At 42.7% G+C, this 25,531-nt stretch overlaps 1 protein-coding gene across 1 annotated transcript in view; it reads right to left on the bottom strand.

Annotated features, from left to right (window-relative positions):
- The window catches only part of SUSD1 (sushi domain containing 1), a 281,173-nt gene that overhangs the window by 74,500 nt on the left and 181,142 nt on the right, over nt 1-25,531 (bottom strand). The window contains exons 17-20 of the mRNA XM_088460052.1: nt 24,506-24,594; nt 22,658-22,808; nt 22,050-22,135; nt 14,684-14,873 (exon numbers count right to left, since the gene is read on the bottom strand). Of these exons, the coding sequence (XP_088316178.1) occupies nt 14,684-14,873; nt 22,050-22,135; nt 22,658-22,808; nt 24,506-24,594 (516 nt within the window). The remainder of the gene's footprint in view (nt 1-14,683; nt 14,874-22,049; nt 22,136-22,657; nt 22,809-24,505; nt 24,595-25,531) is intronic.

Below are 25,531 nucleotides of genomic sequence, written 5' to 3'. Positions count from 1 at the left end.
GCTGGCAAGATAGCCGCAAATGCAGCTATGGCGTTTGGCAATGTAGGTATAAATATTTTTTTTTTAAAGTGCAGGGCCCCCTAACTCCAAATTCTTCATCCTAGGCTGGTAGTGAAAAAAAATCAGAGAGGACACTGTCAGGGGTCCCCCACCATATTGCCAACCAGCCCTAGCAAGGGATTCAAACCCCAGTCAGCACAAAAAAAGGCCTCCCGCTCCCCCCCCTCCCATCCTGGGGAAGTACCCTCCCAGTGCTATTCCTCACATCTCTTGGATGGTGCATTTGAGGCTAATAATCTATCAGCAATAGTATTATAAATAATATAATTAATAATCTTCTTTTCTGGCACACAACTAGTCCCATCTAAAAATGTGTCCTGCTACATCTTTGCTCGTAGCATGGCATTCTGGATTCCCTATAGCAGCATGTCAATCAATACATGTTATGGTGTGGTGTTGCATATTGTATGCTGAGAAACACTACACACCACGCAGTTCACAGTTTAACCGCTGGGTGGCGAATGCTGCATGGATGAAAACTACTGTACTGAATACAATACTGTAGCAGTGGATGGTGATCCATGAAAGGTTGGCCAATCATGTTCAGACAATGTAAACAGTCCCTCCTCAGGTGCTTGAAATGATCACTTTGTGTCAAGACTAAACCGCTATGGACATTACAGTATACTCATTACGGACCTTCCTTAATATATACTGTCACTACATGGTGTAAAAGATGCCTGGCCAAAAGACGCACAAGCAGTTTTTCATAAAGAGAGATAATTTCAGGTGTACTTTGCCCAACTTCATGTATTAATTCGTACTTTCCACATCCCAACATCTCCATGTTATGACACGCTTTATTATACTATAAGTATAAACCACTATTGACATTATATAGTACACGTTGGTGCAAAGATGCACTCTAGACATGACATGCACACCAGGTGTCATATCTGCTATGGCTGGCTTGCGTGGGCAAGTGGGTAAGGTGAGCGTTTTCCAAAATTTGCGCCTCGGGTTCGATGCCCGGAAAAAAGACAATATGTTTTCGTAATTTTTTATGTACTATACAGGTTTAAATAAAGATTGAAATCATTTGGCGTGTAAGTCCTGTGTTTTATAAAAATACATATCTATGTTGGTGTGGAGACGCATGTGCAGAATTTCATAAGGACAGAGGAAGTCAAGTTTAATATTATTAAGGTACTCTGTTAAACTTAATACATTGCTCTAGACTTGCCACCACCTTTCAATTCTGTTATGCCACCCAGATGCATTTTACTCTAAACTGCTATTGACATTATTTTGTACTCATTACTGGCCAGCCGTACTGTATACTGTCGCTACATGGTGTAAAGACACCTGGCCTAAAGCACACAGGTAGTTTTCATAAAGGGAGATCATTTCAGGTTCAATATTCTTAAAAGTATTCTGCTCAACTTTATGTATTGCTATGCACTTTCCTCTCTAAGTTATGTCACCAAGATGCATTAGACTCTAAACCGCTATAGATAATGTATTGTATTGTACATATTGGCTTGTTGTGCTGTCTGGGTCCCTTCCCCCCAAACCCAAGCCAGCATGTGTCATTCATCAGAAATCTCCCAGGGGGTTGGGGGCAGGGAAGCAGTCTACAGTATGAAAGTGTTAAGCTGGGTACACATTAATTTGAATGGGCAACTATGTCGTTCACAGACATATCTGATCTGCTGTGCAGCACAGCAGATGGCTGATGTATCTGAAAGATATATCGGCCATCTGCTGGTGTGTTCGGGTGACCCGCCAATCACCCATACACATGCTGCGGCACTCGGCGGTGATTGACAGATCAACTGGATGAGTGATTTAAATGCCCGCCCATTTGAGCTGTCAAGCACGGCACATAGGGCAGATGAATTGGTAAGTGTGTATGGCCAACCCATCGACCTAGTGTGTAGCCAGATTTACACACTGCTATTTTGCCATGCTCATGGTCCTTAGAAATCTGAAGGACATTTAAAGGACTAAGGGGGTTGGAAGGTTTTTTTTTTAAAACTTCCTAATAACCTACTCTATCTTTATTTAATACTGGTGTTTCTTCTGGCCAATGCAGTTACAGTATGTATTTTAATAAATGACAAAACTCAAACACCAAATGATTTTACATATTTTTTTAATTATCTATTGAAGAATGACAGGTGGTGGGAAGTTGGGAGCAATGTATTTAGTTACAGTAGACTATTTGCAAAAATCTTGAATATTGAATTTGCAAAAATGAATGTACAATATTTTTTTCTCTGTATACTGGTAAATTGTGAGCTCAGTGGAGTAATACAAACAGCTTTGACTGTCCAGTAAATAACATATAGTAGTCAGAAAGCTGCAGTACATTGTTACTGTATATAGTACTGGAATTGAAGTGTACCGTACTAGAGTATACTGTACTCTAGATTACTTTACATGTAATAGCACTTCTATTGGACTACATACAGTATTTCTACTACAGTATAATTAGTGTTCATTCTAGCTCCGGCGCGAGGCAGGGCGCCGGAGCTAGAGAGGGCACAATGTTGCGCGCGCCCAAGGCGCGCACGCGACCGAGAAGGGGGCATGGTCATTGAAAAGGGGGCGTGTCTATAAGACGCGTCCCCTTTTCGTCACTCTTGGGGGCGTGCCCGGCACTTACGGACACGCCGGGCAGCCCCCAAGCCCTGCAGACAGTGAGAATAGATGCCGGGCGCATGCGCCCGACGTCTATTCTCCGGCGGTGACTGTGTCACCGCACATTTCTTCACCCGCGGGACACTGCGACCCGCGGGTGAAGACGGCTCCCGCAGGCTGTTAGGGCAGGGCGCTTTTTGCCCTCCTTCTGGAGAGCAGGGCGCTTTTTGCCTTCCAGAAGGAGGGCAGGGCGCCGCGCCCCGCTAAAATAGCCTAGCGGGAACGCTATATAATGGTGAAGAGGTGCTACCCACTAACAAAACTTACAGTACTGTATATGATCCAACACAAATATAATACAGTACTGTATGTACAGTAGGTACAGTAATGTAGTGAATTGGTGCACTGATCAGCAAAATACAGTTTATAAAACATATTGAACGGTATACTGTCACTTATGTATAGGAAAGCCAAAATAGTAAAAAAAAATATGTATAGTAAAAAACAAATAAAATCTTGTATTGAAGAATTAAAAAAAAAATTACTGATGTAAAAAAAGAGATTGTCCCTCGAACCTGAGGTGCTGACTCTGTAAGGCATTCACCATACGCCCACACTCACCAGCCATATCAGTGGTCACACCTGTTGAGGTGTGTGACTTTACACCAGGTAAAGGGTACAATTCAACTTCAATAGTGGTTTACAGTCCAGCTGGTGACATACAGCAGAGTGTTTTAAGAGTATTGAACCTAAAAACTTCCCGTGCATCTTTTTACATAATGGAAGTACAGCTTATCTGTGCAGTATAAACATGTACAATATAATGTCTATAGCAGTTTAGCGCAAAATGCAGCTGGATGATATACTGTAGCATAGAAATGACGGTGGGAAATTTGGATCAATATATTGAATTCGGCAAAGTTCTTTAAGAATATTGAACCTGAATTGCTCTGTCTTTATTTAATATTGGGGCATGCGTCTTCTGGCCAACGCTGATACAGTATGTAACTCACACACCAAATGATTTAGTTCATTATTTATTCATGACAAAAAAGCAGTTCAGTACTACTGTATAGTGTAGTGAAGGACAGGTTCTGTCAGCCAATCTGCAGACAGTGCTACAAAAGCTTTGTTGGATATTTGACGCACGCACTGTACAGTTTAGGAAAGGTGACATCTGGTGCACAGAAAGTTGTATTACATGATCCGGCTTTTCAAGCACTTCAGTACGTTACTTTGCGCCTTACTGCAGCATGATGCAACTTAGAGCGGCACGGCAGGGCATGACTAGCATGGCGCACAACATGGCGTATGGAGCAAAAATGTAGCAGGACACATCTGTAGCACTACCCTGCCCATTTTAAATGGCTACTGGGGCATGCTGGCACATGGAGCACCACAAGTGCCAGCACTTGGACACCATGGAAAAAAATAATTTATTAAATAAAAAGTCCCCCTCGCTCCAATCATTATTACTTAGAAAATCCATAAGGAAAGGTCCTCTTCATCCACTAACTTGAAGAAGAAATGTAATGCAATGGAGCATTAGTTCTCTCATAAGGAGCCTGTTGCAAATGACACTTTGCATGCAGTTATCCAATAAAAATCAGTGATTAGTCACAGAGAATAAACCCCATTTCCCTATGAATTCCAGCCCTGTGCTGACCAGCCTAGGGCTAGTTGTCACTATGGTGGCAGGGTAAAGCTTAGTGCTGGTATAGGAAAATTTTACAGAGACTCCACACTCTTTGTCCCCACAAAGTTTTTCAGGCTGAAGTGCTAGTGCTGGTTTTACATATGGAGGGGGGAGACTCTATGTGCTGAAAACACACGGGAATGATGGTAATGTATAGGTTTACAACCCAACTACCATTGACAGCAGAATGGTGAATCAGTCTCAACCTTCGTTGCCTCAAAATGTTGCAGAAAAATATTACATTCCCAACAATGACTAGTAATTTAGGTGCTCCTATGTTTATGGATCTAGTGGCTCTACAAACTGGATTAATGTGGGTCTTGCATATCTATGACAAATTATAAATGGTGTCACCCACTATGGCTAAATGTCATAGGAGGAGTTTATAGCACCCACAACTGTTATAAGTGTTAGTTATATATTATTCCCCTATATATATTAAGCTGAATGATCGGGAAAATTATTATGTCAATTTCAAGTACCGAGCCTGCGTAAGAATAATATCTGAGATTACCTGCTATCAGTATAAGAGCACTTGCTGCAGCAGTCCCCATCGTACTTTATGAGGAGAACAATATGGGGCTATTTAACATGCTAACAGGAAAGCCTGGCCACAGAAGGATATTCTGATCCCTCTCCTGCCTCTTTGTGATGTTTTTGCTATGCACATGCAAAGTTTGATGGCTACACATGCACTGTGCCAGGGCAGAATCCTGTTATGCCTCCTCTTTTTTGGTACATAGCCCCAAAGAATCATTTCTTATGACTGCTATTCATGGTGATAGAGGCAAAATTGAATTGTATTATTTTATAAATATGCCTCACTAATGTTAGACTGCGGCATGATGGGCCCACCGGGGAAATGCAGTGGAAGATGCCCATGCTTAAGGGGTATGGCCAGTTACCACAGGGGATGTAGCCAGCCTTCGCAGAGGCTTGACCAGCCATTAGAGACCATGTAACTGACCCTCTAATAAAGTAACAATGTATAATTTGAGTGCACAGTCTGTAATCTGACCCACCGGGGATTTCCCCTGCACCCCGTTGGCCAGTTCGACTCTGTGCCTCACAAACACAAATCTCCATATTGTTACTTTTGATTAATATACTGTATTGTACACGTGTTGTTTTTTAAAAAAAGTCCTCACTGACATGTGCTTAGCAGGAAGCATATTGGTATACTGGCAGCTGATAACAGCATTTCTCTTAGTTTGTAAACCATACATTTGTAAATCTGTGATCCATTAAAATAAGTGTTGAAAAGCAAAAAATCCTCATTTTCAGATTACTTAAAATATAATTTGTAATTTGCAGCTGTTTTAGTGCATATTCCCTTAACAGGAGCTTAACCAATTTATCATATTTTGTTTTTAATTACATACTGTCTGGTCTGTTATTATATAGGCTTATCCAAAACAGCACAGCAAAATTAGATCTTCCAATGATCATTATGCTCATTTTAAGTAGCTAATTATGGCTGATAATATTATTTCCTGCATTAGCCTTTGCCCTTATACATGAAATATAATAAATGGACAATAATACAAATGGGACAGATGCTTAATGGAGCTACAGTTACTGTATCTTCAATGCAAACAAAATTGTAACAGCCATTTCTAGTAGATCAGCCATATTCTCAGTGCTTGCTGGGCATGTCAGCTTGTGGTTTAAAACAGGCTAGACTATAATAACACTGAGGGGGTGAGCTGCATAACATGCATCTTTAGTTTTTCCTTGAATATACCTATTTTATTTGTAATTTTTGAACATGTCAAATTTTACATACTTTCTATGTGATTTTTTTTTATATAACATTTTTATAACAGCATTGGAGTGATTTTTTACCACTGCACATGTGTCACAGCTGCACTGCGCACGCACAGTGATGGATCAGCTATAACAGTGGGTGGTTAGAAAACGCAGGCATGTCGGGACCGCTTTCTGGGCATGCTCTAGTAAGCGTCTATGATTTCGTTCACAGCTGGAGACGCTTGGTCTGAGATAGCATAGGCTAACTCAGAGGTATGATGTGTAACCGATGTTCCATGTTTCTGCTTTTGTACATACAGTAAGCGACAGATGTGAGACGCTGTAGGTTGGCATCTCAGTGCACGAGACATCAGCTAAGACATTTGCATATTTTTACAATTCTGCTGCGTATAGAATTGCAGTTGTAACAGGATTTGCTTCCTTCTCTGAATTAGGCCCACTATCCCAATCATTAACTTAACACAGTCACTATCATGCAAGCACTAGTGCGCACTGACATATTCACTCCTATCCCCGATGCTCAGTACTATGTCCATGTCCTATGCTGTCACCTTCACTCCTGGCTACTGGTGTCTCCCCTTCCCCGATTGGTGGCCTCTCTCTCTTTCTCTCTGCATTTGACCGGAGCAGGTCATGAAGTGTGCAGGGGCAGAACTAGCGGAAGTGCAGCCGGTGCCTAGACCGGGGCCCGCTTTGGTGCAGGGGCCCATAGCTCCTGCATCCAACAGCGCTGCTGCTGCCTGCCGACCCGATCCCCATTAAGTAACATGACAGACACTCGCCGTGGCCCGGCCTTTGTTTTGACATGGCGCGTGTGCAGTGGCTGGCTGGCAACTTTTAGCCTGGGGGGCAAATGCATGCAGGCGGCCCTGGCAGAGGAGTAGCGTGTAGCCAGGGTGTCCGAAGAATATGCGTGCTACGCCCCCCCCCTCAAGTGTTCCAGGGAGGAGGCGGGTCCATATGGGATTAATGTAAGGTAAAAATAAAGATTAGGGCAGCCCCCTGTCGTAGTGCCCATATGCAGTGCCCCCGTGTGCCACAGGAGAGAACACCCTTATGCAGGCCTCCAGTAGTGCCCCCGGTAGTAGTCCCCCCCTTGTAGTGCCCGCCGTAGTAGTAGTAGTAGTAGTCCCCCCCTTTTGTAGTGCCCCCAGTAGTAGTAGTCCCCCCCTTTGCAGTGCCCCCAGAGTAGTAGTCCCCCCCTTTGTAGTGCCCCCGTTAGTAGTAGTCCCCCCCTTGTCGTGCCCTCAGTAGTAGTAGTCCCCCCCTGTAGTGCCCCCAGTAGTAGTTCCCCCCTTGTAGTGTCCCCAGTAGTAGTAGTCCCCCCCCTTGTAGTGTCCCCAGTAGTAGTAGTCCCCAGTAGTAGTAGTCCCCCACCCCCCTTGTAGTGCCCCCAGTAGTAGTAGTAGTCCCCTTATAGTGCCCCCAGTAGTAGTAGTCTCCAGTAGTAGTAGTCCTCTCCCCTTGTAGTGCCCCCAGTAGTAGTAGTCCCCCACCCCCCCTTGTAGTGTCCCCAGTTGTAGTAGTCCCCCACCCCCCTTGTAGTGCCCCCAGTAGTAGTAGTATTAGTCCCCTTATAGTGCCCCCAGTAGTAGTGATCCCCAGTAGTAGTAGTCCCCTCCCCCTTTGTAGTGCCCCCAGTAGTTGTAGTCCCCCACCCCTCTTATAATGCCCCCAGTAGTAGTAGTCCCCCCCTTTGTAGTGCCCCCAGTAGTGCCAGACCCCCCCCATAGACACACAATATAAAAAACAAAATAAAAAAAAACACTTACTTGAATCCCCGCTCCCGCCGCCGCCATCTTCTCCTCCATCTGTCCTCCCGGGCCACTCCCATTGCGGGAGCCGCTCCATCCTCCGGCTCCCGCAGTGGGTGCAGCAGCAGTAGCTAATGAGAGTCTGCCAGACTCTCATTGGCTGCTGCTTACAACAAACACACAGCTGCCGGAGCCGGCGGCTGTGTGTTTGTCAGTGTAGCGCTGACTGAACTCCGTCCGGTCAGCGCTACACACGTGGTGCAGTCTGTGTCACAGTGACACAGACTGCACCGGCCCACGGCCCGCATGACGCTGCGGCCCGGGGGGCACATGGCACCCTGCCCCCCGGCCCAGCCTGCCACTGCGCATGTGACGTAATGACATCACACGCACTGCTGGAGGGAGAGGTGAGAGCCGTGGATTGAGAGGAGCAGCACCGGGGAAAACGCAGACTCTGACAAGAAGAAGCCGAAGGAAACAAGGTGTAAGTGGTAAAAAAAAAAGCTTGGAGGGCGGGGGGGTTGCGGACAGTGTAAAGTGTGAAAAAAGTCTGGCCAGCAGGAGGGGGGTTGCAGTGTAGTGTACAGTGGTGAGAAAAAGTCTGGGCAGCGGGGGGAGGGGTTAAGGTCTGGCCAGTAGGACAAACAATGGATTTAATGACTGGGGGGAGTGAGGTGGTAAAAAAAGGCTTGTTTTTCTTCTGTCTGTGGGTTTGTGTCAGATGCTGGGGTACGGGGTATCAGGAATGGGCGGGGGCCCAAATCATATTCTTGCACCTGGGCCCACCACTCTCTAGTTCCGCCACTGTAAACGTACCAATGTAGTGTAGTTTCTCCTGTTTTATAACTCAGACATTTAAACATTATGAGCGGGATGTACTAAGCATCGCATTAGCGATGCAATACATGCTTCCTATCTTCGGGTACATAACACGGTTCATTACCACGGTATGTATCATAAATCTCCCAATAAGAGCTGTTCTTTGCGATTCTCCTGGGCAGAGGGACTCCCGGGTTCTGTGCCCCGCTGGTCTCATGGGTAATGCCACCTGAAGGTGGTATTACCCATCGGGATGAAGTACCGAAATGCATCCCATTCCAGGTGCTTAGTACACCGGGGAATCGGGGAATCCGGTAAAACCCCCGAAAACTAAATTTTCGGGGGTTTTACCACTTTTTACCTTTAATACATCCCGTCCCATGTCTCAATGCAGGGGCGTATCTACCCATTGGCCAGGATGGCACTCGCCAGGGGCGCCGACCAAAGGGGGGGCGCCACCCTGCAGTGTCACCTGTAGTCAAGGGGTGGACAAGTCCCTCGTCCCCACAAGTGTAGGGCAGACCGCAGTGAGAGCGGTCTGCCCTACACAGTTTGCAAGCACGCAGCCGCCAGCGGTGGCTGTGTGTTTGTAATAGCAGCCAGCTAATGAGAGTCAGACCGACTCTCATTTGCTGCTGCATCGTCCGCGGAGGGAGCCGGCTGGAACTCACTAATGAGCTCCGTCTTCCGGCTCCCTCTGCAGCATGTGATGGGAGAGACGTCATGACGTATGATGTCTCTCCCATGCAGGAGAAGAGTGGGCGGGACTGAGCGGACAGCGGCGGTCGCGTCAGGAGCGGGGACCAGGTAAGTTTTTGGTTTTTTTTCTGTGTGTGTAGAGGGGGGGCACTGAAATAGGGGGTGGCCGCTACTGGGGGCAATTTATGGTGGGTGCCCACTACAGGGGGCACTCTATAGGGGTGGCCACTACTGGGGGCACTGTATAGGGGTGGCCACTACTGGGGGCACTGTATAGGGGTGGCCACTACTGGGGGCACTGTATAGGGGTGGCCACTCCTGGGGGTAATTTAGGGGGGTGGCCACTACTGGTGGCACTGTTTAGGGGGGACTACTACTGGGGGCACTGTATGGGGGGCTACTAATGGGGGCAATGCAGCATAGGGGGATTGCTACTGAAGGGTTACTACTGGGGGCACTGCATGGGGGGGGGTCGCCAGTCCATTACATTGCCAGTGGCGCTTGGTTCCCTAGATACACCCCTGTCTCAATGCAATGTTTGTATTCTTATTAATAGTTATATAGTTATATGAGTGTTATTGCCACACATTGGGATCCAATTCCCCATTAACAGGCCTGGCAGTGCCACCTTACTGTCCCCGCTGGCTGCCTGCAGCGTTCCTGAGACTTGTGATTACTCATCTGTAACATGCAATTCCTGCTGTCCTGCATCACGGACGCCGCCATCTTGGATCTGCTCTAACAAACCAGTTTCCAGCAACTCCGGTCACATGATTCATCCTGCCTATCAGTTCTAACAGCACCCTATTTAAACCAGGAACTGCTGACTGCTCATTGACTGCGACATGATTTTTGGTAGGCAAGTATGTTCCAATCACCTGCAGCCTGTTTCTACTGTGCCCAGCACACAGTTTTAACATCATCTGCAGCCTGCTTCTATTCGTGTGCAGCACTCTATACCTATACCCCCTGCAGTATCTATACCCCCTGCAGTCTGTCACAAGTGCTACAAGCACTCCGCTCCTATTGCACCTACGGCCTCCTTCTGCTGACCTTCGGCCCTAAGGTAAGTTGTTCCTATAGACTGTGGGCCTGATTCAGAGATGGATGTAATGCTGATATTTTCGCAGAACGAGCGATTGTTTGCTATTGCGCATGCGTGGATACCGCACTGTACATGCGCAGTGATTGAAAATGTACAAAGAATAATCAATAGAGCGCTTCACACTGCTGCTGCATCTAGCACTAACACCCGTCAGCTGGGTGTGAATAATGACTATATTGCAGTGATTGTTTTGCAACTACGTTAGTATAGAGGAACCATTTGCAAATTGAGTGACAGGTGGTCTGCATTTGGGGGGGGTGATAAATGGGGGGGTGGTTAGAAGAACACAGGTGTGTCTCACTGTTTAAACTCCGTTACATGGGCATGCATAAATTGGTCATTGCAATCTCCTTTGCGGCATAAGAGCCCTCTACATGTCAGGAGAGCTGCAGTGTTTGCGGCTGGTCAGACTTGCCTTACAATATGCGTGACTGCCCAATGTGCGTCGATGGTACAGATGTTTACGTTGTTGCACGTCGTTGAACAGATATGAATAGGCAGCCCTATGCTCGGCTATACTTTGGAAGGCATTAGTGTATTTTAGCAACTGTGATCCATGAGAGAATGCAGTTGCATTTGCATTACCATCCGTCTCTGAATCATGCCCTGTATTCATCATGCTACCAGCACTTCCTTCAGTATAATTACAGACTATACCAGTATTCAGTCTCTACTCAGGGGGGGTTTCTGGTTGCCTGGAAACCCCTCTTTCCAGCCCACACCATGATGACAACAATAGAAATAGGATATAATACTAAAGTTGCATGTTTTAAAGATCCCCTAAGTGTCACAAATGAAATAATTAGCACAACCTGTTGATCTTTTCAAGTGTGTGAGCCAGTAATGAATACACTTGTGCACCAACTAGGAGATCTGGGAAACATGCACTGTTAGGGGTGGACTTATATATAGACCATCTATAGGGTCAGTTATTAACACTGTATAATAATACACTATCTAGTGCAGTGGTTCTCAAACTCGGTCCTCAGGACCCCACACAGTTCACGTTTTGCAGGTCACCCAGCAGGTGCACAGGTGTAATCATTACTCACTGACACATTTTAAAAGGTCCACAGGTGGAGCTAATTATTTCACTTGATTCAGTGTGGAGACATGGAAAACATGCACTGTTTGGGGTCCCGAGGACCGAGTTTGAGAACCTGTGATCTAGTGCATAACTAGACCAATCTCTACATGTATATCCAGGGCAGTGCAAGGTTATTCTACTGCTCCCCCAGACTCCCAAACTTGCTCAAATGATCTGGAATGGAGCCCACATTTGAAATGCAAATTTAGCTCAGACAGGATGACCCTACTTCCACATATAACGGTATACTGTAATCGCTGGTCCTATATATGTCACGATTGTTACATATACTATACTTCATATGACGCTTATTATATCTGGTTGTGTTAATTATGCCCTCTTCATGCACTGGCCACACTTGTTTTAAAATCAGTAGGGATGTGCAGGCTCGGATAGGTTCGAATTTTCCCGCCAAGTTCGGATTTTTCCTGCCAAAAATTGCGTCTCAGAAAGAGGCAAAACGTCATCTTTCATGGACAAACATGACTTTTGTCCAGTAGTGATGATGTTTGTCCATGAAAGATGACGTTTTGCCTCTTTCTGAGACCTGATTTTTGGCGGCAAAAATTCAAACTTGGCCGGAAAATTCAAACCTATCCGAGCCTGCACATCCCTAAAAATCAGGCATTTGTAAACCCCCCTCTAGAAATCCTGCATTTGATATCTGTTCACTTTCAATCGTCAAAACATTAGTCAGGTCCTGTGAGAAGTGGCTTCATAAAGGCCCCAAGCTTCATTTACTCTCTTACTAATAAAGCTAATTCCAGGTGTCCTGATCTGTAACGACAATACCCCAGTGACATGGCATTCATCCAGCAATTAAACTTTTATTCTTAAATTGGGGACTCTGAACATCAGCCACCCCAGTGTTGCATGACACGACTCTGGGGTCTATTTACTAAGCCTTGGATGGAGACAAAGTGGACGGAGATAAAGTACTAGCCAAAAAGCTCCTAACTGTCATTTTTCAAACACAGCCTGTGACATGGCAGCTAAGAGCTGATTGGATGGTACTTTATCTCCATCTAAGGCTTAGTAAATAGACCCCTCTATTAGAATTGAGCATGCTTGCACTTTTTGGTCAGCTGTACTAGTTGATATTTCTTATCTATTTTGTGATATCTGTAAAAATAAATTGAATATCATCCTGGACCAAAAGAAAAGAAAGAGTCAGCTCTGTTGGTATAGTGCCAATTCCGATGAATCATGACATTCACATACAGAAGACTCACAATACCACTCATAATTCTACATTGGCTAGAATATAAGTAAAGAAAATTAAAAGGGAGGTTTGGAGCACAGTCATTCCACTGTTATGTAAATAACCTTGATCTTTCCAAAATTTGGATTCAGATAAATCAGAATTCTGACAAAAATACACAATGCAAAATAAACACTTGGGATCAATCATCGCTGGTAAACTATTAAATTCAAGGATACATATGTAATTGTTTACTTCCTCCTACTCTTTTAATATTTAAGGTTATGTAAGGTTAACTCAGAGTCAGTGCACCATAATAATTTGGAAAGAACTCTGAATTTAGAGAAATAATACAGTTATAGATTTGGTACATACCTTTGAACAGTTTAATTATTTTTTTAGAAACTGAAAACTATTTTCCTTTACTCTGTAACTTAGACCACATGTGCTGTTATCACAGTTGACACTGAGTAATTGTCAGCTATCAAACTGGGGTAAACTGCAATTAGAACATGGTCACCATGGGCAAGGGATGTAGCTGCTATGGGGCCCAGAACTGAGGGAGGCCCATCTTCCTTGTCAAATTTGTTACTTATATACATCAATGATGTGTGAGGCAGGTGAGGCAGAGCCTTTCCTGCCAAACTTCAGTATACTCCAGAGTTTTGACTATAAAAATTATAACAAAAAAGAAAAAAAATTATAAATATCTTCTTTGTATTATTCTAATAATTTTTATAGTCAAAACTCTGGAGTAAAAAGTGTATGAGAGGTGAAGCACTGCCTCCCCTGTCTGCCTTTTCTTCCCTGATCAAAACACACCAAATTTCCAGCACTATATACTGCTGCACCTTTGTATAATGCCCACATGAACCCTCGGGTTCATATATGTATCTGTAAATCTGGCTCTAATACTAGCCAATGCCTCCCCGGCATTTGCCTCACTGCACGTCACTGATATGTTTCACCTTTGGCTGGTACATAGGGGCCTTACAAACTTTTGCTATGGGGCCTTCAAATACCTAGTTATGCCTCTGATGGTCACCGACAGTCTGTAATAGACTGCAGTTAAGTCAATAACCAAGTCGCTCAGTCCTTGCATCAACAAGTCAGATTTCATCTGATTTACCCAGTTACACAAATGATCCTGCCAACTCATGTAGAAAAGGACCAATACACATGTGGCCATCAGTGATTCCAACACTAGGGTCAATATTTTGGGTCCCTAAATACCTTGGATTACAAGCATTAAACCCTGGGTATTACATCTCACCATAGGTCCAAGTCAGTCAAACAGTGATTGTCTCTATATGAGCCGAGTCAACTCATTAGCGCGTCATACACTTGGATGATATTGCAACCAAGGGCCTGACACAATGACAGGAGGTTGTGTGAGGCAAATTGTCTTGGAACATTTCTACCACTTCCTCTATAATACTAGCTGCCTGTTTTACAGTGGAAGTGAAACAGGTTTACATGGCAACTTGCTTTACTGTACATCACCTGTCATCACCATGATTGCTGCAAAGGAGAATGGCTAACCGCTCATACCACTATTAGATAAAACATGCTATAAACCAATATGTTTACATTAATTTGTTAATAGTTAATTGTTATTTTCATTATTTTGTCATGCAAAAATGTGTTTTACTAGATTAAAAATGATCATTGTTGTGAACAAATAACAATGTATTTAAAAAATATTGCATTTTTATTACTTATCCCTTTAATTACAATCCCCTGAGTAGATCCCGGTAATTCAGAAATCCCAGGATTTCAAAATGTGTGCAAGGTTGAAAACTCTAATGGTGATCTTAACCTAAATCTAAAACCACAAAAGAAAACTGACAAAATTATAGAAATTTCTGTAATAGCTTTCCCAACTACAATGAAAAGTGTAAAGGCATACCTGATATCGGGGTAACGATATTGATTTGGGCAGGGAATTGTGGGTAAAATGTTGATACAAAATGCACAGTATAGTTAGATCCTTTTTGCAGTTCTAAGCATACAATAGGATGTTCCTCATCTGTGGTTATATTAAGCATCAGTTGGTGCATGAATTCTTTTTGATGACGTCTATACCCATGGACGAAAAACTGAAAAACAGAATAAAAGGTGTACTGACTTCAGCACTGCTTTAAAACACAAAATGTATATATTTTATATTTATAATTCAAGAGTAAGCTAGAGAAGGGAACACTTGATAACACATTTTCTCTAGAACTACTGGCTGATGTCAGCCATATCTGCAAGAAACACTGGTTAATAAGGAATGAGGAGCGCTCTTGTGCTGCCTCCATCCATAATGCCTAACAAATAAGTTCAGCAGGAGGCCTGACCTAAACATGAGATACTGTGCAAGAGCATGCACGCCTTATTTGCACATCTTTGCTACCTAGAGTACACTGTTATGGACATACCACTGAGACTCTCCTATGACAGCTGCCCTGCAGTGCCTACTAGAAGCCTGCAAGCTGCAATACACTGTATCACCACCGCTATATTCAAGGGACATAGGGGTATATTTACTAAAGGTCAATATTGATCAATTTAAAATCGATAAACATTGATGTTGTGTTTCTGAGGCTAAATCATAAATTTACTAACAATTTTTTTTAAGTATTAGTAAATGTGTGATTTAGCCCCAAAACACATCAATTAAAATTGACCTTTTGTAAATATACCCCATAGAGCTACCTTATACTGAGGTGCATACCTCCCAGATCTCCGGCGCACTACAACACCCAGCAATACCCTAAGGCGCCCGGCTGCATCAGTACTATTGTTAACACACCTGTCAAATCCCTGTGTCATATGCTACTTAATGTTCTCTACCTGGTTCAATAAAACTAAGACCTAGTTAAGCTGTATCATGTGTGGACTAACTGCCACCAGCACAAAACAACACCTTTAGCACCTTATACACTCTGGGCCTGATTCAGAGCCGGACGCTCTGACCAGAGCGCTCGCTCTGAATCAGTGCCCTCCTACCTAAAAATGGAGCGGCCTCCTGGCCGCTCGCATAGCTGTGGGTGACCACCCACAGCATATGCGAGCGGCCAAAAAGATGGTTGCGATGGTCAAGACCATCGCGACCATCGGGCTTGCGACGAGACCCTGCGGTAGGGTCTCGGTGACCGCAAGCCCTGGAGTGATTTTGGCTCTATCATTAGTGATGTCAGTGGGGCCGGACCCAGACGGTAGGCGTTCCCATGGGAACGCCTCCGTCTGGCAGCCACGCCCCCAGCACGCCCACCAAAGGGGGCGTGCTGTCAGTCACCATCGACAGCACGCCCCCTTTGGTGCGAGACCCGGAGCGACAGCTTGGCTGTCACTGTCCGGGTCTCGCGCATGCGCACGACGGAGCTCCCTCCGTCGTGCACATGCGCATTGGGGTAACATCGACCCGCTTGCGAGCATCCTGCGCTCGCGAGCGGGTCTGAATGACCCCCTCTGGTCAAGGGGTAAGATCGCACAATTCCATCCAGTGTTATCCTGCTACACAATTCCGCTAATTGTTCTCTGCTAATAAATACATACTGTAGAAACAGTTCACTCCTCAATTGTTCTTTAATGATATAGTTTGTTTTGTGGCCAACAATTGCTGGTTATTCTCTTCTTCTGCCTTGTTTACATTGAGATTGTGGTTTGTGATTTGTCATTGCTTTTACATCTCATTCTGCCACCATTCAGTGGCTAACAGTATGCTGGTCCTGTATTACAGAACCGGTGGGGCACTGGGGTAACATGGCATGTAGTACTCATTAAATAATGATATCTTCAGAAGATAATTATAATTGTATCTGATCTTTTTATCAAGTATTGATTACACTCATTATAAAAGTATTGCGCCTCCTCATGTGCTGATTAAAAGATAGCTTTGTGGCAGTTTGGACATTATATAAATGTAACAAACACATACTTACCAACAGGTGGCAGTTGATAAAGACAGGGCTGGACAATTTGCACCATGAGGCCATGTCCCTCATTGTACAATGCAGTGAATCATGCATCTACGCAAAGTAGGTGGGTCAAAACAATTGACGCAATTATCATAGAATTACATCTTATTGGTCTCGCCCCCCCTCCCAACGGACCACTATTACCGACATTATTCCCCACACCTTGCTCACTTCACTAGGCAGAAGATAGGAATGTGGGAGGACCACCCACTTTTCGGGAGCCCGGGGGAGTACGCAAAAATTTGGGTAGTCTCCCAGATGGTCCGGGAAAATATGTAAGTATGGGCACAGCAATGGCAGTTTGACAATCACCCTTCAAACCACTGAATAGTAAATTGATGGCCAGAGGTTCTTAATTTGGTGTAAGTATACAGTACTATTTCCCTCTTATTATGTTTGGTGTGTTTGTTAGTATCTGCCCTAACCTGCATGATATATAAATGAATGTATAATCATATGGGTCATAATAATTCAGTGTTTTGGAATGACATAATACTGCATGTATCACTAATATGCCTGCCATATGGTGCACATTGAGTAGCTTGCTTAGCAAAAACAAAACCATGTTCCTGGGAATTTCTTTATATTTGAGCAAAGTACAGCGGGCTTATTGTGCATGCTATGGCAAAGTGGTTAGTATTGCTGCCTCACAGCACTAGGTGTGTGTGTGGCTACATTGTTAGCTTCACTGAGGCAGGGAGTACCTGAAAAAAGTTATCGGCGCGATGTCATGCTCCATAAAGCTAAGGCAATCTACGGCCATTGGGGTAGGGGTATAAAGCTTATATAGGGATTTATGGCCACTGTGGCGGGGTGTAGGGGAGGTTGGGGGATAAGGTTACATAGTGATCTGAAATATACGAGACAGGGTATTTACAAAAATTTACAAAAAAATTTTCATTGTGTTTTTGGAATTTAAAAAAATTTAATTTATAAAGCATTTTTGGAAAATCAATTAGTCAATTAAGACATAATTGCAAATAGCAGTAAGATAACAAGGAGACTACAATGAGGAGCCTAAGGCCATATGTAATATAATACAGTGACAGCTCATCATTCTCAGTAATCTGTACTGTGATAGGATCTACTCAATTATAGCTTAAAATGCTTTTATCAATGTCCACAAGATCAATAGCCTTTTACAAGAGTGTAATCACAGACACCAATTTTTGAGATCATGCATATGATAGTTCTAGTGATATCAGGTAATTCAATCACATAGGAAATAATCAATAGGGAGAAACAACTTTGTGTTGGATTTAATATGCAAAATTTTCTTAGCCATTAAATTTTGTTTCAAGCTATCTATCATGGAGATGATATATTTATTTTGGGATCTACAGTATGTTTTGGCATATATAGTGACAATGATACAATAATGCAGTGTCAAGCTGATGCTTTTCTCTTACTGTCTTACTGACTTGAATTCTCTATGTATGCAAGTCCACTATATTTCTACAAGACATTTCCACCATCTATCATCAGGTCTTGCTTACTGATATTTCTTGCAGTATTCCCTCACGTGCCTGTCACAGACTCCACACTGTTGTATGCTGTTTGACATCTACATCAGCTAATTAATGAAAATATAATTTTGCAGAAATGTGACAGGTGACAGACAGTCCATTGAGGTAGAAATACTGTGCCTACAGAAATACCACTTGGGATAGTTATTCAGCAAGCTGGAAAATTTATAAACTGTCTTCATAAATATATATTTTTATAACAATATATTTTACATCGCGACAAAATTGTAAAAATGAACAAATTTATTGGTAGACACAATATTGATGCAAGACGTTGCTAGTGGCAGCTGCAGCACAAATGCACATGCACCCACAGAACTGGTTCCTTTGCAGCATCTGATCAACCAATAGTCTAATAAGGCTGTAGCCTAGGGAGGCGGGACTTAGGGGGCAACAACATGGGTGGTCTCTTTTGGTTCACCTTTTGTTAAAAAAGAGACATGTACTTTTAAGTGGGGAATGTAAGGCATGGAGCCGGGCAGTCCATGGATAGTGCTTCCTGTCACATCTTGGCAGGACCCACTTTCTCCACAGTGGCCTGCAGTGTGACAGCAACACAGAGGGGAAGATCAAATTAAATATTATATGGCAATCACTGCTCTCTGTGTTGTACAACAGCTATTAGGATGCTCTCTGTATTTTATAACAGTTATTTGGATGCTCACTGTATTGCATGGCGGTCACTAGAAAGCTGGTATATCTTGTATTATATAGGGATCACTAGGATGTTTTCTGTCTTGTATTGCAGGCAATTCAATTCTCTCTGTATTGTATGGTGGTTACTGGCGTACTCAATGAATTATATGGAGATCACATGCTCCCACCACATCTTTAGAGAGTGATTTGCACTGATTGCTGCTATCAGGTTACAGGCTGCTGAATAATATATAAATGTAAATGTTGGTGGTTGGGGAAGCACTATGAGTGCATTAGCCTAGGCTGTTTGGAAACCCTACTTAGCCTCTGCTCCTAGGCCAAATACTTAAATTAAAGTTCATAAAATGTAGCATATGTTCTTTGTACAAAACAAGTAAATAAATGTTTTTGTGATCTGTGTCTTCCTAAGAAATGTTGTCAAAATTAATTTGAATAGTTATAAGAACCTTTAATATACAGTAATAGTGGTCATAAAACAATGTTCAGATTGGTGCACCCCCAGTTTGCCACAAATGAGTATTGTAGTGAGTTTTGCAAACAAGTATTTTTAACATAATGTTTCCACTGGTACATTTTATGTTTTTATGACATTTTTTTATATTTAAAAAAACATAAGGAATTTTTTAGAGTGTAAGCTATGGTTATGACTAGGAAATCAGTTTCAGCTTTGTACCAATATTAGAATTACTGTAAGTGTCAAAACGTGTGGTAGTTTCAAATACATGACTTGGGCTAATGTTAATGTACAGTAAGTGTTAGGGTAAAATCAATTAGTTTCCAAAAAATGGGGAAGATTGATCTGCACTTCAAATAAAACCCTGACAGAGCAGAGGGGTGTCTTGGCACCTCTATGGGAATAATAACAGAGAGTAAAGAATTGCTGCAAGTGCTGCACCTTCAGTGTGGGTACACATGGTGGTGTGGATATCAGCATATATAAACGATGGAATAAAAACTATGAACGTGTAGGAATTCATGACATGTCACCTTATGACAAACATCAGCAGTACTTGCTGTATCCATTGGTTTCACCTTGGTCTAATCTTCATGTACAGGTACCAATAGAGAGGATGGTTGCTTGGAATTGCCCATTCCTCACTTATTCTGAAGAAGGCAGCCTCTGCGATTTACTTGAAACATGTTGGAAACTAACCTACCACACGTATCTTGTGAACTGTCTCCACTGACCATTTAAACTATCTCCAACTAGTACTCAATACTAAACTGTTATGTCCAGTACCCGGAGAGTGGTCATCATACCCATTGCCCAACTTAACTGATTTGCAGCGGTCCATGAAGGGCCACTAATGCTTTATTTCAAATTCATTTTAGTTTTACCACTAATGGATTCAGATCAACATAATTATTATTTAATTGTTGCAGCTCGGACAGGACATTCATTCAGTGATTCCATTACCAACATGTAACTGGATTCCACCTCCATAGATCAGTCTAGTTAGACTGCTATTATTTACCATAATTTATTTTTTATCTCTCTGTGTTAGTGATTGTTACTCTCCTACAAAAAGCTGGAGAAATCCTAGGGCTTTGTTTCTAATTATACTGTACCTCTGTACTATAAATTGGCTTGTTTATTCTATTGTTCTGACATTTTTACTAGTGGCTTATCAGGGGATTTACACACAGCATATCCCACACTCTACAACCACACTGAAGGTGCAGCGTTTGCAGCATTTTGTATGAATTCAGTTGGTAGAGACTATTATTCATTAATTTATTTGTGCTTTTTTTTATATCTGACCTGGAGCACTTCTTGGGCTCCTATTTACGACAATCCGCATTTCAAATGCGGATTGTAGTGCAATAATTTCACCTATATTCGCATTGGGAATTATCACGAGAGTGTATCAACATTCCGAAGCAGGGACAGAGCTTGCAAAAAAATGCTCCGTCCCTGTGAATCCCCACTGCACACTGTTCATTGTATTTTTTTGCAAAACATACAGCGACAGTGCCCTACCTCCGCCACCCCCTCCCCCCCGATAACTCCCCACGGCTGCCCCATGCAGGTCAGTGAGCTCTCTTCTCTGGTCTGTAGCTCCGGTCTGCTGTGCTGTAAACTGAGATGTTGGTTTACAGCACAGCTGACTGGTCTCACGGCACAGGAGCCTGCCAACCAGTTGCCCAGAGGAGAGAGTTCACTGATCAAGTGACCCCCGGCTGCACATAAGGTAGTGTATAAATCCCCTTCAGTAGATGTACCTGGAAGTGATATGAAGTGAGGGCAGAAGTGCAGTTCCATACCCATAAAGGCCACCAGAAGAAGAAATGTGTCCCCTTGTGGGCTCGCTTCGCTCACCACAGGTTTATATTTGCATTTATGTTTACATGGATAGTAAATAATTTGTTGGACAGTAACTGACGACATCCAAGTACATCTACTGAAGGGGATATATCCACTACCCTGCAGGGTACTGTAAGTGTCTGTGTTGTTTTTTTTAACTATTTTTTTTATATCAGTGAGATCAGCTTGTGGTCTATTTAGACCACAAAGCTGGTCACACAGGGCCAGCTCCCAGCTCTGCTCTGCCTGTCAGAGCGGAGCAGGAGCCGCGGAACCCTGCTTCACGCCATATCCTAATGGCGATGTTATATCTCCCTCCCGGTATATTTTCACAATTCCCCCTTAGTAAATATCAGGCAGTTTGCATTTCCCATTACAAGTATAGGAAATGTGATCTGCTTTCTAAAGAAATAGGAATTAAAGGCTTGGAGCAGTTTTTCACAAAAACTACTACAATTGCCCTTTAATACATTTCAGGGAAACTAAAATAATGTGAAACGGGTGTGAAAACACCCTTTTTCACATTATTTTAGTTAAAAAAAAAAGATTGATAAATACAGCCGTAGGTCACATAACTCACTTAAAAGGGGATACTGTATTTTTGTCTCAGGAAAACACAGGGCTGAATCAGAAGCTCTTGTCCTTTACTTCCATGTGCCATTTTAAATAATGTTAGAAGGGTTTCTACTCTGTTGGCAGAATACTAATGTTACTTAACTAGAATCTCTAGTAGTTGACTATAAAACTGATCATAGAATAGTATCAAACTATACAAAGTCAACAAATGGAGACTAGAACAGAAATCAATACCCATTAACTTACCACATAAAGCTCTTTTAAACTAGACTGTCTTCTCCAGATCAAACAAGTTTCATTGAACAAGGTCACATTTTGAATGGGTTCTCCTCCTGTAAAATGTAAGCTACAATCGTAAGATAAAATACAACTATTTTGAAACAGCTTCATCTTTTTTGTCATCTTTATAGTTGTAGTGTTTCAAAGAAAAAATAATCAGCATACATCATCAGACATAACTTTTCCTAAGATGACTTTTCTGCATCATCCCCTTGATGGCTTACATGCCAGTGTTATATAGTGCAGATCACACATACTGTATTTATTACATGGTTGTGGCTAGAAGTACAGTAAGCAAAAGATTTTAATTTTGACTTTGTAAACATATATTGCTAGATTCACATATGTCAGGGGTTTCATCTATATAAGTAGGAATTACTTTACTAGATCTGAAAGGGACTATCCCCCTTTGGACAGTCTAACTACTGTATTAATTGTTTCCATAGTAGAAAGGAGGTATATCACCCAGCAAGTGTGTTGCTGCATGTCGGGTCCGTCACCTATGATGTTGTGCTGGGTACATATAGTGTAGTGTGTACCCAGCATAAGAGTATGTGCTACACTAGTTGACTCACTGGCAAGATTAGACATGGCTCCAGTCACATTTGTACGTTGCTGAGTATCCATAGACATGTCTAAGCATACTGCTCTGATATTTTGGGCTATATTAGACTGTAGATCCTGAAATAATTCCTCTGGAGACCATTTTCCTCCTTGAACATATAACTGTTGATAGAAAGATAAAATGATAACACAGAATGTATATATTCCCAGTGAGCTGCAGATCAGTCATTATTGTCAACAGAAAACATAATAATAATCTGATACCAGCAATTTGTACACATTGAGAACATCAGTCCTTTCGACATAGTCTGCACTGACTTTTAAATATGCCCCCTTTAATATATATTGATTGTCTCGTCTACTAAGAGAATGACTGGTGCCACAAAGAACAATACAATAGGCTTGTAATGGCCTCACTCAATACAAATCAATGATACCAATTTATTGTCAGCATCAACTACATTTGGCCTATAAAATAACTCTCAGATTACATAAATGTGTTGTAATTTCATGTATTAAAACATATTAAAATAAAATTATGTGTGTAAAAACTGTACGGCTTCCAATTTATAGCACATTTTCTACCTCAATATACAGGGAAGTCTATAGAACAAAATATTTATGTTTACTTCCCATTGTAGATCCTAATATTTATGCATAGAGGGCCTGATTCAGAGCCGAATGCTCTGACAAGAGCGCTCGCTCTGAATCAGGGCCCTCCTCCATGAAATTGGAGCGTCCTCCTGGATGCTCGCATAGCTGTGGGTGACCACCCACAGCTTATGCAAGCGTCCATGATGATGGTCGCGATGGTCAAGACCATCGCGACCATCGGGCTTGTGACGGAGACCCTGCGGTAGGGTCTCGCTGCCGCAAGCCCTGGAGTGATTTTTTCCTCTATCAGAGACAAAATCACTCGTGATGTCAGTGGGGCCGGACCCAGACGGTAGGCGTTCCCATGGGAACGCCTCCGTCTGTCAGCCACGCCCCCGGCACGCCCACCAAAGGGGGCGTGCTATCAATCAACATCGACAGCATGCCCCTTTGGTGCGAGACCCGGAGCGACGGAGAGCCCGTCGCTATCCGGGTCTTGCGCATGCGCACGACGGAGCTCCCTCCGTCATGCGCATGCACAGTGGGGCAACACCGGCCCGCTTGCGAGCGTCCTGCGCTCGCGAGCAGGTCTGAATGATCCCCCAGAATCACACTAAAAGTGCGTATCCATTACACGAGAGTGGAACAACTGTATGATTACAACATTGTAATCGAGCAATCGTTCATCATCCTGTGCAGTGAATAATGTGCCCACACTGGACGATATGATGTTCAGTGCAGGCACCCTCCCTCATCCCCGAACATGCACAACCTGTCGTTATCGTCAGATTGGCCTGCATGTTCAGGCGATGAGAAATGCTGACAATGACCAACAGGAGTGCGCATCACTGGTCATTGCCAACATATTTCTGCATGATAACTGCAAGATTAATAAGCGATTGAGCGATAATGAAGTCATAATCGATCAATCAATAATTTTTCTCGTCTAGTCGATACGCACCTTTAGACAGTGCTTGCTGCACAATGCAATCAATAATACATGCATAAAAAGAAAAATATAGTTGTGGCTGCTTCCCACAGCAATAATGAGTGAGTGAATAAATGAATGAATGAATGAATGAATGAATGAATGAATGAATGAATGAATGAATGAATGAATGAATGACTGACTGACTGAATGAATGAATTAAAATAAGTTTTAACAAAAACTGACTTTTCATGAGAGGTCTGCATGCCTCTATCAAGTTACATACAGTATATCAACCCCATACATAAAGCCACAGAATACATTGATAATCACTTACTTTGTATATCTCTCTTAAACCATCTAAACTTTTATTCCACCACAGACAAGTGCTATTGAATGCTTGCTGCTTTCTGGATGTGTCCCATTCTAGAAAACAAAAAAATATAATTATATTGTAGACTTTTATTTTGTGCTGTGTTCATTACCTTACAGGTGCAGGCTGCTCTGACTGCCTCAAGGTGCATACACACACAACGATTTTTTTAACGATTATCGTTAAACTATATCGTTCGTTTGAAAAAATCGTTCACTTTCTGAGTCAAACGATGAACGATTATCATTCATGTGCGTTCACGTTTGTAGTTTGTAATTTGTAGTTCAGTCACACTTGTCAACTGAACGATTTTCAGTAAGTTAATATGCAAAAATCGTTTGTAGTTCTAAAAAATCGTTCATTACATTTAGTAAATGAACAACTTTAGTAAACGATTTTAGTTAATTTTTTCAAGGGAAAAAATCGTTTACAAAAATCGTTCATTAACTAAATCGTTGTGTGTGTATGCAGCTTTAGTATTATATATAAATAATACATTATATTCTAAGCATAATTATCCTCTGAACTATTAGGAAAAAAACTGTCAAGTGTGCACCATACAAAGTAAGTTTAATAGTATCAAAGAACCAGTTTTACCTTACATGCAAACACTTCACAAAGAGTACAGCTGTAGATTGAGATAAAAAAAAAAAACGTAATGCCCTATATTTCATACCGTATGTATCATTAGTTTTGTATTACAGATGTGTTCTGTTACATCTTTGCTCATAACGCGGCATTCTGGCTTCCCTGCTGCAACATGTTAATATGCGTTATGGCGTGGCGTACTGTATGCTGCGAAAGGCTACACACCACACAGTACACAGTTTAGCCACTGAGTGGTGAATGCTCCACGGATGAAAACTACTGTACTGAAAACAATACTGTAGCAGTGGACGTTGATCCATGAGAGGCCGGCCAATGACATTCAAACAGTCTCTCCTCCAGGATCACTTTGTGTCAAGACTTAAACCACTATAGACATTATAT

This window comes from Taudactylus pleione, unplaced genomic scaffold (assembly GCF_031769625.1).
Source record: "Taudactylus pleione unplaced genomic scaffold, aTauple2 ptg000967l, whole genome shotgun sequence".
Classification (NCBI taxonomy): domain Eukaryota; kingdom Metazoa; phylum Chordata; class Amphibia; order Anura; family Myobatrachidae; genus Taudactylus; species Taudactylus pleione.
This window is presented reverse-complemented; position numbering and strand designations above follow the sequence as displayed.